Genomic DNA, 17504 nt, shown 5'->3' on the forward strand with positions numbered 1-17504 from the left:
GTTTTCGTTTTTTCATATTTTACAATTGAACTACCAATTTCCTAATGATATAAAACTTTACATGGCTATTTCCTTTTTAGGCCCAACATTAGAGCCTTCATTTTAGCCATTTAAAAGGTTTTAGAGTAATTGATAAATTTGTGGTAATGTTGCCCACTTCCTGGTGTTAAGTTGTGTTTCAGTTTTTCCCTGAATGAAAGTAAATTATTTGCTTGACAAAAAAAGAAAAAGAAAAAAAAACAGACATTTCTGCTCAGTTGCCTGCACAGGCTAAGCCTTGTGGTGCTGATAATGACAGCTGGGAAAGGAGTGGAGGACTGAATGAAAAGCAGTGGGGGTGGTGAGAAGGTACGGATCTAGTCACTCTGTCCTGCCATGCCTGTATTTACCATCCTTCTGCATCCTGCAGAGTCACACGAGGGGGCATGCTGCTCTGCCTCACTTTTGCTCTGTTTACAAGTGTTAGGGCTTATTTTTCTCCACAATTCAAGGTTTTCCCTAACAAAAGTGGCATTTGGTGCGCTGGAGTAAGCTTTCACCACCTGGCTTTTTGTGAGTTGTAAAATTACCTGACATGCCACACATTTGCTCTTCGAGAAGGTATTCTTTGAAAAGACAATAAAAATGGAGTATTCAGAAAAATGTCAATATGCAGCACTAGTATAGCAGTATATCAGACACTTAGTTATAGGAGATAAAGTGTATTTTTTAAATTATGTCATTTCACCTCAAAATTTGAGTCAGACTTAGTCTGTACCAGGAAAAATAAAGGCACCTTATTAATCTTGCATTCCATACTTGTCCATTCTGAATTACTCCAGGAGCTACAGAAACTTCACAAATAAGGTGTATCTTGAACAGAAACATGTATCTAACATATTCCGCAAAGTGTATGTAATAACTTGAGTATGCATGTTTAATTTTGACCTGCTGTGTATTAGAGAAACCAACCAAATTATTCTGCATGTGTCAAAAAGATCAAACTGATATGACAATCATTTATATATGGTACCTGGCATGACTGATGTGCCTCATGTGTAAATAGGGAATATGGAGCTGCTTTCCAGGTGGCAGAGGCAGAAAGGTATCGGGACAGAGCTATACATGGTGCATTTTGTCTCGCTGAGGCAGCAAGTGGCATGTCCTAGAAAGCATAAAGCAATATTGCTGATGGTCTTTTCAACCATATTAATTACTCTCTGTAATGCTTTCATGTCATGTCCTGTACATCTGTCATACCAGGATGTAACAGACCCTATAGGGAGACTGTACAGAACAGCTGTTAAGGCATGTGGGCTTTTATCAGACCTCTGAAGAAGTGTGAACTTTAGTGGGCTGTTCCTATGGCAGTGTGACCTTTACCTCGTTGGTGTTCATAGAAAGAAGCCTCAAGACAAGAAAATGTCCCCCACCCCACCAAAGAACCTGAGAGATATCATGAACTGATTAGCATTATATGCAAAGAGTTCTAGGTAGTTAGTAGCAAGCTCAGTGTGTTAAAAGCACCAACTTATTTTATTAGGGGTTGGAGCCACAGGGAGAGGAATCATGTCCTATTCCATTATGCACGCTGTTTCTGGCTTGAGGGAACGCTAAGCCTCTGGGTCAAATAGAAAAACAGATGGAAAACCGTTTAGGTATTCCATATGATTTTGTTACCTGAGCAAGGAGAGGTTTATTTGGCAAGAGGGTCATGGTGACTCTGGGGGAGCTGCCGAGATCCACAGCTCAGGTGGAATAATCGGTCCACACGACAACTACTAGTTGTGCACTCGAACAATCTGGGCTTGTTACAAAAGTGTCAACAATTATAATTATAGTTGTTATAGTTACTGTATGCTCTACTGTTTGTTGATCTATCACATAAAATAAACAAAATAAAATGCATCCAAGTTTGTGGTGGTAATGCAAAGAAATAGCAACATGAAATTTACAGGGTATATCATTTTGCACTATATCATCCCCAAATTGTTTGTGTTTGGATTGGCCAATTTAAAATTAAAATTAAAAAGTTCAGTGCCTGAATCTGCACTGTTTTTGTGAATGTGGCCCTCTGTTATCAGTTAAATATTGAAAGCAACTAGTCATGTCATGTATACACACCACATGTGTATTTATTCAATATTCAACCCCATCACACGGTTGCATCTATAACAGGATGTCCACAGCAGTACATCAAAGACAGCTAAAATGTCCTTAAAACTCTTTTTTCTTTAACTCTTGCAAAGTTAATTTTTTGGTTAAATGTGTGCTGGAAGTGTAAGGATTTTTTGATCTCAGTAAGAAACATAGGGCTGATGGCCTCAGTTGCTGCAAAGGACCTTGTAATTTCTGTGTTCTCAAAGCTGCAATGTCCACTTGGTCAAAAATCTTCATGAAACATGTGGAGTTTGAACCTTTTTTCCTGTATGTCTAAATGTGAACAGAGTGTTCCTCGTGCCCCCAGATGCAGATGATGTGCCCCTACTTCAGAGGGACACAAGACACAGTCACTGGACTTGAAAACAAGCCGAGTGGAGCTTGTTTGTGAACTGCCAAAAGTAATTAATCTCTTTTCTCAATGAAAATTAATCGGATTAAACCTTCTCCTGGCCCACTGAATTTGTCTCTGTGTAATGTGCGAACTCTGAATCTCTTGCTGCTCCTCCGTCCCGCCTCTGCTCCCAAAGTGCCTGTGTTATAAGCTGGATTCACTGGCTTCTCTGCAACAATGGGCAGCACAGGGACTCCAGAGTGTAATCACATTCTCCTGCTTGTCTGAATGCTTGTCTTTCACGGTTGGGGAAAGAGTTTTGGCCACTTGACCAATGTTGTACTCCGACCTTTGCTAGGCATGCTGAAGAGCCTGGAGAGGAGGGCCGAGAGAGATTTGTTGATTAGAGTTTCATCTGTGTGTCTGTGGCCGCAGGTCAAACACATGTTCTCATGATGTTCTGACCTTTTCTGCCGCGTTCAGATTAGCATTCTGTGCCCTGTGCACCACTATTCATCTAAGTGGGTTATGGTTAACATCCTGACGAGGCTGAATGTGAAATGTTCACTTGTTTCTTAAGCCCCTGGATGTTTGAAGGCTCCAAATGTTCCAGTTGCTGTCCTCAACTGATCCACGTCCATGTTCACTTGTGACCTTGCAGGAATGCAAATATGTCGGAAAGTTGTCTCTGACTAATGTGTTCATTCAGGCATGTTCTGACCTACTTCCAATATTTTTACATATCCTGCAGTCTTTAATTTTCATCACACTAAAGCACATTATGTTTCTCACAACTCTTTTATCAAGTTAAGCCAAGAACATAGAAAATGTACTCATGCCTTTCTGGGTGGACAGTTTTGGCTCACACACACATTGAAATGGGGCGGCTGCATAACTGTGCAGAAATCCTTCCAATCTGCTAGTTCTGTAATGCCAGTACATGATAAATATTATTCATGAAGGGGTTTGGTGAAATTTACCATTATTAGAATAAACATTGCACAAAACAATTATGGTATGCTATAGTTTGAAAGTGTCATCATTACTTTATTCTTTTTCACAATAGATGTATATTGAATCCACAGATTTGAACTGATTTGGTTTAATCCCTGGTGGACAACAGGTGCCATAAAAAAGTTGCAAACTGTTTCTTTAATCAAACTCTTTCATTTGTACCATATAATTATGAGTCTGGTACTGACAGGTTCATTTTCTTCATATAAGGTCAACAGAGTCCAGTTAAGACATAACATGGAGGGATTCAGTAGATCAAAACAGCAGGAAAGAGAAAGAAATCAGAAAGCACTGGAGCTGACATACCTTTTTTTTTATTTTATTTTTTTTTTACAAAAAAAGCAAATTACGGAAATACCGGGAACAGAGTCCTTTTAATATCCTGAGTTCAAGCATGCAGGAAAAGTCCACTGATTTAGATGATCCTTTTCAAACTTCGACACCTTCCTGTGCAGTAACTAAAACCAATCAATCAAACTCAACTGACATTCTTTTTTCCACATCAGCTCTGATACAGAATCACCACAGTATAGTTTTTTTCCAAACTGTGTTGTGTTTAAAAGATTGTGGTAATTAGACAACTAAGATGTGTAGCTGTTCGTTCTTGTTTTTGAGCACAAATCCACGTCTGTAATCAGAAAAACAAACCTTACAGATTTTTTAATAATAGGTGAATCAGTGCTAAGCTGACAAATGGAGAGTGTTGAATCTGTGAAACTGATTAAGGCATTTCCAGGCTGATAACTGCTTTCATTAGCTGTGATAACCACGGAAATCCCCAAACTGAGACCTCCATACCGCTGAACGTTTGGCCACATTTTGTTCATGGCTGAATGAACATGAATGAAGGCCGGTTTGAAAGGAAATGCAAACCTGGCTTACTCTGAGTTATTTCAGAACTATAAAGGTTTACAATGAAACATGCTTGACCACACTGAGGATTCTGCTTGCTTTCAGTACCTAAACGCATTTACAACACAGCTACCATACACAAAGAACACAAGTGAAAACTAGGGATTAACCCTATTAGGCACTTACAGAGCAGGTGACTGTCTGGCTGTTGACTGTTGCATAGGTTTATGAAAAATGTAAAACCTGTGATGCATAGCCAGGTTGTTTTACTTTTTTTTATTTATTTATTTTTTATAAGATTACGTCCTTCTGGTGTATTGGTAGTTATTTTGGTGTTTCATGCTTTGTTTTTGCTCAGTTTGTTAGTAAATTAAGCCTTTTGTGCTTATTTTTAATAACAGAGGAAGTACAACACTGCACATGCGCAGCAGGGCATAAAACAAGGAAGTGGCTGATAGCTATTTGCATCTCCCAACGAAACAATGCAGAATGGTCCAAGAACCAGTGAAAAAAAAACATAAAAAATTATGATTCCAAGAGGGAAAAGACTGGAATGTCGCTGGGAATACAGTATGAACATTGGTGTTCACTGAAGTAGATGCTAAACTTGCCGATTGCTCAGATGTGACCGCAGAGTTGATTGATGTGAGTAAATGTTCTGATATGAGGCTCTTGAAGGTGCTGTAAATCGGTTTATTTAATTAATAGTGGTTGGTCTTCGATCACGCTGGGCTGCTGCTTTACTGCAAGGCATTGCAGAAGGTTAGGTTTGGTCCAGCATTATTTTATTCTGTTTTATTAATTAAGCAATCAGGCATTATGAAAGTTCTGTGATACTGCCAGTAGATGGCGCCACATCCGTTTATATGTGGCCAGTGGTGGGGCTATTTTTTTTCCACAAAAAGGACCATCAAAACATTATCAGGATGGAGGCTTGGTGTATATAACTTTATTTCATCATTATCAAACGGTTTTTGGTCTTTTTTATAAGCATATAACGTGGCTATATACCTATAAAGAGATAGATTAGTATATCTGAAGAGTTCCCCCTTTAAAGACATTAAATATTCACAAACGTACAGGTTTCTAACACCAATGTTGTTGCTGAACCAAATCCTTGAAATTATGATTTATGCATTAAATAATTATATTATAATGAAACCACTGCTTTACGAGGGCTGCACAAAACCGGTGTTGCATGCACAGCACTTGGCAAGATTTCTTACCTCACTCAGGGGGTTCTACTTCAAGCATGGGTGCTGTACTACAGGTCTGGGAGTTCTAGGGTCCTAAGCATTATCTTACTTTTTCCAACTCTTTACTTCAGGATAGAGATTTTCCAATTTGAGGGTCAAAACCTAAAGTGCTCCTATGACCAACAGTACCACCAAGGTCATGCTCTCCACAACTTATATATTTACACTTTGAGCCGCTGCAATCTCCGGTCTGTAAGTCGACCAGAATATAAGGGCATCATGCTGTGGCTAAACTCCAGGCCACTTGGTTATAGGATTCTGGGTATGCTTTGTCTTCCAGCATCTTGCACACATTTATTATGTAAAACTGTCTCAGTGGCATCTTAGCACAAAGTGGGTCTATCTGATGTGGTCAATACTGGGAATCTATGATTTTTTTTTTTTTAATTTTCCATCTAATGGAAACATACAAATACTGATTCTGCTAAGTTATACCAGTTAAACAGGATATATATATATATATATATATATATATATATATATATATATATATATATATATATATATATATATATATATATATATACTAAACATAGCTAATGCTTTGGATTGTTTTAAAGGAAAATGTACGAAAGCAGTATATTGATTTCCAAGTCCACATTTAAACATAGGTTATTTGCTCATCAGTTTTGGGCCATTTTTGGGTATTCACTATGATATCGATATACGTTTTTTTGGATTTCTTTTAAAGTTTTTACGGCACTAGTGGCTCGTTTTTCGTATAGTGGGCTGACAGGAAAGAGGGTACGAGAGAGGGGGTGAGACATGCGGCAAAGGACCACAGGTCCGAGTCAAACCTGGGTCGGCAGTGTCAAGGACTAAGGCCTCCATACATGGGTTGTACAGATTAACCACTGCGCCACCAAAGCACACCTAATATATGTTTTTTCAAATAGATTGCTTTCTCTCATATACATATTGGTTATCAATGTAACATCAAACATGCGTGTCTAATGAATGGATGATGCCATTGTTACTATTGTGACCAGGCTTTCTGTTGTATCTACCTCTGCACAGATACAGATGGGAGCAACTTGCTCCTATCTGCTATGGCCTAATCAGCCTTATTCAGTTCATCTGGTAATCTGCCTTTATATACTGGGCTTCCATAGTCACCTTACGCCACAGTACTGAAAACCTATCAGTGAGTAAATGTCCAGCTTTCATCTCTTTTTGCCTGCGAAGTTTCTGACCTAGTTCTTGTCTTCTTGGATTTCCCTGTTCTCTCCTTGCCCTTGTCAGACACTTCTATTCTCTTCAAGCTTTCTGGACACTATCTGGACTGTTCTCACGGCCACATAGTCTGTCAAGCCCTTGGATTCTGTCAGCAATCAGGCCACAGACCCTGTACAGATCTGACACAGGACACCTGCCCAAAGCCATCTGTGTTGGCCTGCACCAGGGCTTTATTCCTTATATTAATAAACCTTCCAAATGCAAACTCTGTGCCCGGCTGGATATCGGGTTCTCTGATGTCTCTGGCATAACAGTCACTAATTTCAAATGCATTATTGTGTATGTTATAGACCACTGATAAACAAGTAGCTCACAAACAGTATTTGCAGAATAATATAGATAGCTTTAGAAATTGGCAGCAATAAGAGAGGGACCCTTTTTAAACTGCCATCACCAGCCTTCTTCAGCAGTTCCATCTGTTAAGGGTTTAAACCTTAAGACATAATACAAACCATGTTTACTTTGTTCATTTACTGTCAGTGTTGTGAGTGCATTCTTTTCAAGGCTGGCAGACTGAGAGTCGAATTAAATTGTTTTCTCGTGTTTTATTCTTGTCAATTGTGTTTTCCTTACCAGTCGCCTGCAGCTGACACACCATCAGACAACAACATGTCTTACGGGTCCATAGATGGAGGCTCCTTTGGCAGTCGTAACCCATTTGGGGGCCCCACAAGGCAGGGCTATCAGCCAGTAGGTAAGGACACATTATGATTCCTATGATGAATGTGCCTCTTTGTGCTGCACACTAATAGCTCCTTCAGTCAGAATTTTACAGCTTTAGGATTGAGGATTAATTTCTATAAAACAATTTAGATCAGGTCAACATTATAATTAGTTTAACTGGTGATTCACGTGGCTAGTGGTGACCTGTTACAACATAAACAGGAAGGTGGTTATATACAAGAGCAGAATAAAACCTTTTTAATCAAACAGGAAAATATGTTGAGAAAAATATTGAGTGTAGTATAATGCAAAAATATACACCCTTTGAAATGTCCACTTATTTCAGGTTTCAACAACAAACCTTAATGTTTTCTAGAGGAAAACATTAAGGTGATGTCATTAACCAATACAAAGTAGAGCAGAAACTGTGACGTGAATAAAAAAGATGTATTATTTTCAAAACATTTGACACACATTAATGCAAAAGCTGTTGCGTGCATTTATATATTGCCTCTTTATTGTGACTCATCTAAATAAAACCCAAAACAAACAAATGCTTTCAGTAGTCATCTAATTAGCTACAAGTAATTCCTTCACAGTCTAACTGCAGTTCTATTTCTGACATCGGAGCTTTGTTAGAGAAAATTACAGAACAACCAGCATCATGAAGACCAAGGAGCCCGGCAGACAGGTCAGTCAGAAGGTTCTGGTTCAGTTTTAAGCATGGCTGGGCTCTAAAACAATCTTTCAAGCATTGAACATCTCCCAGAGCTCTTTTCAACCCATCATCTGAACACGGAGAGGATGGACCACCTGCAGACCTACCAAGACATGGACATCCAACTAGAATTCACCAGAGAAGCAGCCAAGAGGCCAATGAAGAGCTGCAAAGATCCATGGCTCAAGTGGAGGAATGTGTTGACAGGACAACTATTAGTTCCTAGGCAAACCTGCACTTTAAAGAATGGATTAAGTGTTTAGTAGAACACAACTGGAATGGTTCTGAAAGACATTTCACCTCTTATCTGAAAGTCTTCTTCCCTTCTGAACGTTGTTGAACATAATTGGTTAAGTAAATTGTGTAAAAAAACTGTATTAATTTATGGATCATCTTATCATTATATTAGTCAGTAAGGAGGTATGAGAGTTATTAATACAAGTAATTAATTTTTCTATCCCACAATGGGAAAATTCTGGACACAATAAAATTATTTTAAAATTAACTTTTTATTTCACTTTCAAAAATCATAAACTTTTCCTAAGCTTGTAAAATGGCAGAATACACTCTAAACTTTGTTTTTTTCATCTCATTGTTCTGTTAACGCTGTGATTTCATCAGAGTCCACCTGAAGTCACTGCCTTTTCAACCATCAGAAGCAAACAATCCCACTCAGGGATTATTACTCAATTCATTTGTCATTCATGAAAAAATGAATAATTCAAACAATCTGTACCACATGCTTATGATGGTGAAATACAAACAAATACATTATCGCATAAAGCGGCAGTGGAAATAAATGGTAACCAAGTTAGACTTTATGCTTTCAAACGCTAGTCAAATGTGTTGATTAAATGATTAAATGTTACAACCTTGATAAAAGCAGTTGCTTAGCTGTTTGCTGGTCTGTTTTTTTTTGTACACATTTTGGATATGTGTAAAAAAATTCTACCAAGGAGAAAGGACACCAGCATTGGCCATAGAGATGCTCCTCAATCTGGGAAAGCCCAAAATGATCTAATCATTTGAATATTATTTATAAGAAAGTATAAAACCTCAGAGATCATTAAGTCCCACAAGAACTGAAAGTCCCTGCAAATTCATTTTAAGATCAGATGGTGAAATGTTCAGAGGAACTGTCAAAAACTTAAAAGCTAAAACTCAGACCATGCAGCTTTTGCATGTTCATGACAAGTCCGATTGAACAATGTTGTGCCATTATGCACAGTTTTTAGTTATTTAATGTTTAATAAATAAATCTCGGTCTATTAGGTATTATCATGCCAATATCAGCCCAAACAGCTGATGTTAGGACAATAATTGAAAGGGGCATCCGAACACTGCCATTCTTTTAACAGAAAACTCTGCACACAAATTGAATAAATGATTGACAACTTCTCTTCAACTTCAAGAAGTTATTAACAGAAATAAATGAACATCCGTAGAACACAATTACAGAGTGCTGTTTATCTGAATTAATTCTATATTTCAATCAACAAATCCTCTCTACACGGCTAGTGAAACATAACTAAACTACCAAACAAAATTAAGATGAAAAGAAGCTAAGGAACTGTCATGATCTCGGCACTGATGCTGGTCTGATCACTCATTTCACACCATTTCACACCTGCTTAGCTGCGTCCAGTTCCTCATTACCACTCACCCGATCCACCTGCATCTGTTAGTATTCCACCTGCCTTCAGACCAGTCATCAGTCGCAGATTATTTTGAGCCATCCGGTGAGACCTATTCCAGCGTTCTTCGTTGTTACCTGATCCTGACCTGTTCTGCGTCTCGACCTCTGAACCTGCCTGACCCCGCCTGACCTGATTGCCTGACCCGTCTTTCTGACTTCTGCCTGACTTGACCGCCTGCCTTATCCCTGCCTGCTTGTATACTGACCGGACCTGCTACCTGATCTCCGACCCTGCCTGACCTCGTCCAGCCTGTTAGCCTAATCGTGTACCGGACCTGAAACTGTGACCCGACCTAGTCCTGGATCATCCCCTGGCGCTTCTTCGGACATCTGACCACCTGGCTCTGACCTCGGACCTCGACCCCCGACACCGGCTTCTGGTTCGCCCTCCTGATCATCCTGCCTTCGTTCGTCCTCTCGGCTCTGACCATTCGCCTATCGTCTGACCACCGAACCTCCAGAGGAGGTCTGCCTTGGGACTCTCTGAGCGCGACTGCTGCGCCGCAATGGCAGCCAGCCGGCTGGAACTGACACCTATCACCGGACCCGGACTGAACAATGAGAAGAGGTTAGTGACCATTACGTTTGTCCCAGATAAGTGTGGTCACTAACCTGTTGTCTCCCCAGAGGTACCTGCCGTAGACGCCGACGCCGCTTGCTCCGCTTCAGTTTTAAATAAACTGTTTCGTAATTATAACTGTTTGTCTGATTTGAACACTGTGTCCTTCTATTCTGATTGTAACAGAATAATCTGGCCTCAAACATGGTCCCATCATCAGACAAACAGTGGCGTGCTGGCGTAGAAAATTCCATCTCTCTACTTGAGACAGTTGTACAGGAGATTCTGTCCCACCTACGCAGTCAGGCAGCTCCCGTTCCGACACTTCCGCCTATGTCAGCTACCATCACTACGTCACCGGCTGGCAGACCAGCTAGTCAGGAGCCGCATCTATCGCCGTCAGATTAATTTAGAGGCTGGGGGAGATTCATTTTGAATTACAACCCTCAGCTTACCTGACTGAATGCGAAGATTGCTTACATCATCTCCCTGTTGGCTAAGCTCTGGGGAATGTCCGAATGGCAGAATAATACCAGCATTTGTCATTCATACTGGGCTTTTTCTTGAGAACTGGCATGTGTGTTTAGTCCAGTTCTTTTCTGTCAAAAGGCTACTAGGGGACTGCTGGTGCTAAATCAGGGCAAGAGATCTGTGGCCGATTAAATTATTTATTTGCACCTGCTATCTTCTGATAGTCGCTGGAATGAAGACGCACTCATGGACGTTTTTATTACGGGACTGAATCAGAAGATTAAGGATGAGCTATCAACCCGGGATTACCCACAGACAATGAAATAACTGGAGGACCTTGCTACTCGTATTGATCTGCGTCTAACGGAACGCGTTACGGCTTACGCAGAAAGCGTAAGGCAATGATGTAAGCACTTCCTCAACCTGTCTTTCCAGCACCAGCTGTGGCTTCCTCTTTCTGCACAGAACTACGCAGGCGTCTGAGAATAAAGTGGAGGAGGTTTACCCGGACCTTTCCAAGGTTCCGGCTCAGTATCATGATCTGAAGGAAGTGTTTAACAAGTGCAAGGCCAGGGTGTTACCTCCCCATCGCCCTTATGATTGTGGCATTGACTTGTTGCCCGGGACAACACACTCTAAGGACAGGTTATACTCGCAGAATCTAAGTCCATGCAAAAATATATTTCTGACTCCTTAAAGGGAGGGATTATTCATCCTTCTTCGTCCCCAGCAGGGGCAGGGTTTTTTTGTGGGGAAGAAGGAAGACTCCCTCAGGCCATGCAATGGTTACCGGGGACTGAATGAGATAACAGTTAAGAATCGTTATCCGATTCGCCTCATCAACTCGGCTTTTGACCAGATTCAGGGAGCTAAGATCTTAACAAATTAAACCTACAAAACGCGTACCATTTGGTACTGATTCGAGAGGGGGATGGATGGAAGACAGCCTTCAATACCCCTACAGGTCACTACAAGTATTTGGCAATGCCTTTTGGACTCACTAACAACCGGACTGTTTAGAGACATGGTGGGTCAGTTTGTGTTTGTTTATCTTGATGATATTATTATTTACTCCCTAGACCTGGAATTTCACAGGAGACACGTCAGGTCAGTGTTACTCTGCTTTACTCCAGAATCAGTTATTTGTGAAAGCCGAGATGTGTGAGTTTCAGGTGTCCACCATGTCCTTCCTGGAGTTTGTGGTATCCCCTGACCACATTGCTATGGATCCGGCTAAGGTTAGCGCTGTCACCGACTAGCCTGTTCCTAAACATAGAAAGCAGCAACAGAGAGTAAAAGCAAAGAAAAAACTATGTCCCACGTTGACTAGAATTTATTTTCCAGAAACAATACTGAATGTCATATACATATCATTACACACTATTGCAGGCATATTCTGAGCTTGCGTTTACATGATGTACAATGGTAAAACATTAAATCCATGTTTCCAACAACCTACGAGTAAAATAATGACTTCAGTTCAGACTTTTAACTTCGGTAGGGCGCCTTTGCGCCTGCGCATCACCGTGGCTGCTTTTTATTATTGGGTAGAAGGGGAAGAAAAAAAACAGTTTGACCAGCCTATCGGAAATCCTTCCAAAGCTCCCTGGTTACGCGAGTAACTATGCCCGCTAATTCCGTTAGGCGATTGCACTGTAGAATGTATCCACCGCAGCCCGCTTGCCTGGTCCATTTGAGGGACACAGAGGTGAACTGCTTCTCCCCATGGCCTTGCCTCGTCTCATTAACCTCCAGCCTGTCAGTCTCTGTGCAGTCTGCATGGCCGCAGCATTTTCTCACATCAAGCAGGGCACCTGCAGCTGCAAGGCGCACCAATTCCTCACTCATATGGCTTAAATAATGGGAAACCGCTTTTGGGGCACAGATTATTTTTAATTTCTTTTCTTTTATTAATTGCTCGTACCCCCTATGTGTCATTGTAAAAAGTGCCACCCCGGTCGGTTCGCCCATGCTAAAATCTACTTTTTGCATTTTTTTTTTTTAAAGGGAGGCAGCATATCATTTGAGGGGGTGGTGCCCCAGTAAAAATCATGTGGCACTGGGCCTGCATTTAACTCCTCTGCATATCAGAGTAATATGGAGCCAAGTGTGTGATCTGATGCTTGGCTAGTATTTGACCATGTGAAAGGACAAAGATCCCGAACACAGCAGCAAATCCACAAAAAAAGAGCTGAGACCGAAAACAATAAAGAAGCTAAATTGACTCAGACGCAGTCTGTGCTTTAGGTGGGCCAGTACGGAGCGGTATGCAGTACTATTTTATTCCTCAGCATACCAGGACTTTTGCCTAGTGTGCGTCACGAGGCACTTGAATCCTGCGTGAACTGGTTTGAGGGCCACTGTCATAACAGAGCTCTAGCATTTAATTTTGTTTCAAGTGAAAGTAGGGCTGGACGATATAGAAATAAATGCATATCTATATAATAGAAATCATATTGATTGATATAGATAATTATCAACAAATTCATAACATATTTTAAGTGCAGCCCTGGCCTTTGTGCTGTTGCTTAGCAATCTATTTTTGCATACAGAACACACAAACAATGAATTCAAACTCAACCCTTTATTTAACCAACTTTTTACCAAAACTGTATTAAAAAAATGAAAAAGAACGCAGGCACTCTGAACTCTTTCAAGGAGGTGGAGCTTGGGGGCGGAGTGTTCTTCGCTCTGTGTCTGTGATTAGTAGGGAGGATGTAATGACTGTAATATTAACCTACATGATAGGATGGAATGCAAAAGGAAGGAAAACTGTTGTTCTATTAAACTTTTTATTGACCCTTTTTTTTCTATCGATATATATATATTGTTATTGAATTATCATCCAGCCCTAAGTGAAAGCTATCTAATCTGGAGACAAGACCATCTAGGGTTGTGCTATATTTGTTATGCTAAACATACAATATGATATACTAAAGAGATGAGTCAGGATGAATTATGATTTGTATTTGACTGGATCATATTTCCAGATTTCTTTTTCTGCATAGAATCCACTGGAAAAGGAAATGTTCATCTTTCCCACTGTCAGACATTCAGCTTTGAGGTTCAATTAGATGCTAAATGACTGAGAGCATTTCATCAGTTCAACAATAACATTCATATTTGAAGCATGGACGTGTGTGCTTGTGTGTGTGTGCTGATGCCCATGCTCTCATGCAGAGGTCACAGGTTTTCTAAAGGGTTAAGCGGTGTGAAAAGCAGCTTCATTGGATTTGATCCTCTTGGTGCTTTCATTAGCCTTGTAATGGGGGTAGGAGTGAGACAGAAGCCCCGAGGCAAACCATGTTCAGCCAAGCTAGGGGTGTATGTGTGTAAAACAGATTTTCACTGACAAACTGAGAAACTCAGCACATGCAGGACTGGAAACCAAACTGTCACAGCTGTGGGAAGTGGAAGGAAAGACTATGATATTGGGTTCTTACTGGCTACACAGCCTAATATTTAGTTGCTTTATTATCTGGAGGTTTAGAGACATGGTGCTAACCTTTGGGAATTTATACTAAAAAAAATTCTGATGAAGAATTCACAAACTAAAACAAACCTCTTAATTTTCCGTTGTCACTATAGACAGACAGCAGTGTGGACACCTGTGTGTGAGCCTTTTCAAGTATTGTTTTGAAAGTTGTTGAGGAACTACCAAATATGTTTGTATTTATAAAGACAGTACGCTCAAGAGAAACTAGAAAACAAGAATTGTCATTTTAAATAGGCCTTTAATGGTCCCTGAGTGGGGAGACTCCCATGGTACAGCATGGAGGGATAAAAAAATATAGATACACACAACATTAAATAAACTACTACAAACAAGAAAAATACAACAACACAAATATGATGCCTCCTGCTCATGGGGAGGCATTACAGATACGCTAGGAATAGCATGCCGCTGATCCATGGTGTAAACAATAGGACGATACCTGCTCACTGCTTCACCAGAAAAAAATGGCAAAACAAAAAAAAAAAAAAGCGATTTCAAACGCCCTTGTTTCAATTGTGGATGTGGTAGGCAAGACGAAATGTAATGAATTGCTCTTAGATAGTACAACTGGCAAGACCTGAGCAGGAAACTGATGGAAGGGGACTAAAAAATGCAGAAACAAGCACATACTAATGCTAGAAAGGAATATATCCAAATACAGAAGGAGCAAAACACACAGAAAACTAAAATCTCCCTAAAAGGAAATGAACTCAATGAACTACCATAAATTATGACAAACAACAACTACAAATAATGCAAATATAAAACAACAGACAAACCTAAAACACAAAGGTTCACAGATCAAGACAAAAACCACTATAAAGTATCAAAAAGAGCTTAGTAGTCTCCAGTTTGTTGCTTTCTAGAATCCCGTTGTATCATTTAGAAAAGCAGTGGAAAGAGTGTGAGATGACAACAGTTTCTCTATATTCTGAGTGGCTTTAGTAGCATTTACCTAAAACGAGTCAGCAAACTCCAGAGCCTGTTATCCAGGAAAGATCAGACTGTTGAGTTGTAGCTACTTCACTAACTCTAAGAATAACACAACAGCAAATCAGTTTTCGCAGTTCATAGCCTTCTAAGCTGAAGTATGCCTACCTTTGTAGCTCTGCACTGATCTGAGGACTATGTGCTTTTTAGTGTCTCTCCAAGTTTATGTTTTTTTCACTTACTTTTGCCCCACACTTAGTGTAAAACATTCTGAATTCTCCACTCTTTTCCTCTCTGTCTTGATTTTTTTTTCCTGTTTGGCCTGAGAGCATCTCTGCAGGTTGTAAAGAGAATCATGACTTGAGACACAGGACCCCCACCTCAGGCTGGACACTAATCTGAGGGATGAAATTGGTACAATGGGCCTATTTCACTTCCTACTTCATAATGTGAACGTAAATCAATATATTTTTTTAATCTTATGTGAAAAACCAACACAAAGTGGTATACAATTTTTAAGTAGAAATAAAATTATACATGATTTCTTTTTTCTTTACAAATAAAAAATTAAAAAGGGCATTGTGCAAAAGTATTCAGCCCCCCTGAGTCAATACTTTGTGGAACCACCTTTTCCTGCAATTCCGGCTGCAAGTCTTTTAAGGTATGTCTCTACCAACTTTGCACATCTAGTGACTCAAATTTTTGCCCATTCTTCTTTGCTAGACAGCTAAAGCTCAGTTAGATTAGATGGAGAGCGTTTGTGAACAGCAGTTTTCAGATCATGACACAGATTCTCGAGCGAGTTTAGGTCTGGACTTTGACTGGGCCATTCTAACATATGAATATGTTTGTTAATTTTAGTTTTGTTGTCATCTACTAAAGAAATACCATAGAGAAATAATTTTTGGCATCGTTTTAGTCTATGACAAAACACTAAAGCACTGGGGGAGATGTGGTCTGGTAAAATATTTTTGTGTCCATCAGGATGGCATTAGATTCTCTAATTGTAGGGTAAACAGAGTGTGATTCACTGCAATTTGGTTTGATTCAATGTGAGAAAAAAAGCTAAGAAATTATACTAATCAGGTGAATATGCCTAATTAATTGACCTAATAAAACAAAAACCTTTTACAAACAGGTCTATTCTACCAATTTTTGTGCATTTTCATAAAAGGTGATGTAGATTGAAAGAAAACATTGAGGCATGTCTTAAATTTTTTCAGGATGTAGATGTGATTGCCATGCATTCAGTAACTCAACAATAAAAAAAAGTTATTCTTCTATATCAGGAACAATAAAACATAACATTAGTTTTGGTTGTTTCACAACCTCTTGATTTATAATCTACTTAACATACAAAGCTGCTTCAGATTTGCAACAGGGTATCCATAGCTGCCCTAGGGCAGGCTGCCTGAAGTTATGCATACATCTGGGCCACTGGACCAACTGACCACCACCACCAGCAAGAGGACAAAGAGGGTGAAGTGACTTGCCCAAGGACACAACACGGATCAAACCAGCAACCCGCCAGTTACAGGACAAACTCCTTACTTTGAGCCGCTGTTGCCTTGAAAGCTCCATGATTTGGATCACAGTGGCTTGATGATGGATATTTACTGCAGCAGCAAGTACAAAATGCCAGGATACATGTTACACTGCAGGTATCCCATATGGAAAAGGTATAGACAAATCATACACAATTTTCACATGTTTTATCTGAATCCTGAAAGATTTTTATATGACAGTGAAACCAGCTACAAGATCCTTGTTAAATATGTGTAGCATGAAACATATAAAACTGCGTAACCTGCAAGGGCTATATATGACACTAATTCCACATACAATATCCTTATAAGTGTGGGAGAAAGTTCATTTGTAACACATAATTATAGAAGAAAACAAGGGAAATGATTGTTTGCATAAACTTGATTGCTGTGTTGTTTGTGTATGAGAGTTAGAGAGAAAAGTATGATGGTGTGTGTGTGTGTGTGCGTGTGTGTGTGTCTAATTGAGAGTGTGTGAAGAGTGTTGGTCAACCATGGTCAAAACACAATAATGCAAATATTGTATTGCAACAACCATAAGACATGTTGACACTGTCAACATTCCACTGACATAGCACTGTAAACATCTAACATGC

The 17504-nt window shown here is 39.8% G+C and overlaps 1 protein-coding gene across 1 annotated transcript in view; it reads left to right on the forward strand.

Moving 5' to 3' along the window:
• The window catches only part of tsnare1 (T-SNARE Domain Containing 1), a 188289-nt gene that overhangs the window by 20443 nt on the left and 150342 nt on the right, over window positions 1-17504 (forward strand). Inside the window, exon 2 of the mRNA XM_036127446.1 lies at window positions 7408-7525. Within this exon, the coding sequence (XP_035983339.1) occupies window positions 7441-7525 (85 nt within the window). The 5' untranslated portion in view covers window positions 7408-7440. The remainder of the gene's footprint in view (window positions 1-7407; window positions 7526-17504) is intronic.

This window comes from Fundulus heteroclitus, chromosome 3 (genome assembly GCF_011125445.2).
Source record: "Fundulus heteroclitus isolate FHET01 chromosome 3, MU-UCD_Fhet_4.1, whole genome shotgun sequence".
Taxonomy (NCBI): domain Eukaryota; kingdom Metazoa; phylum Chordata; class Actinopteri; order Cyprinodontiformes; family Fundulidae; genus Fundulus; species Fundulus heteroclitus.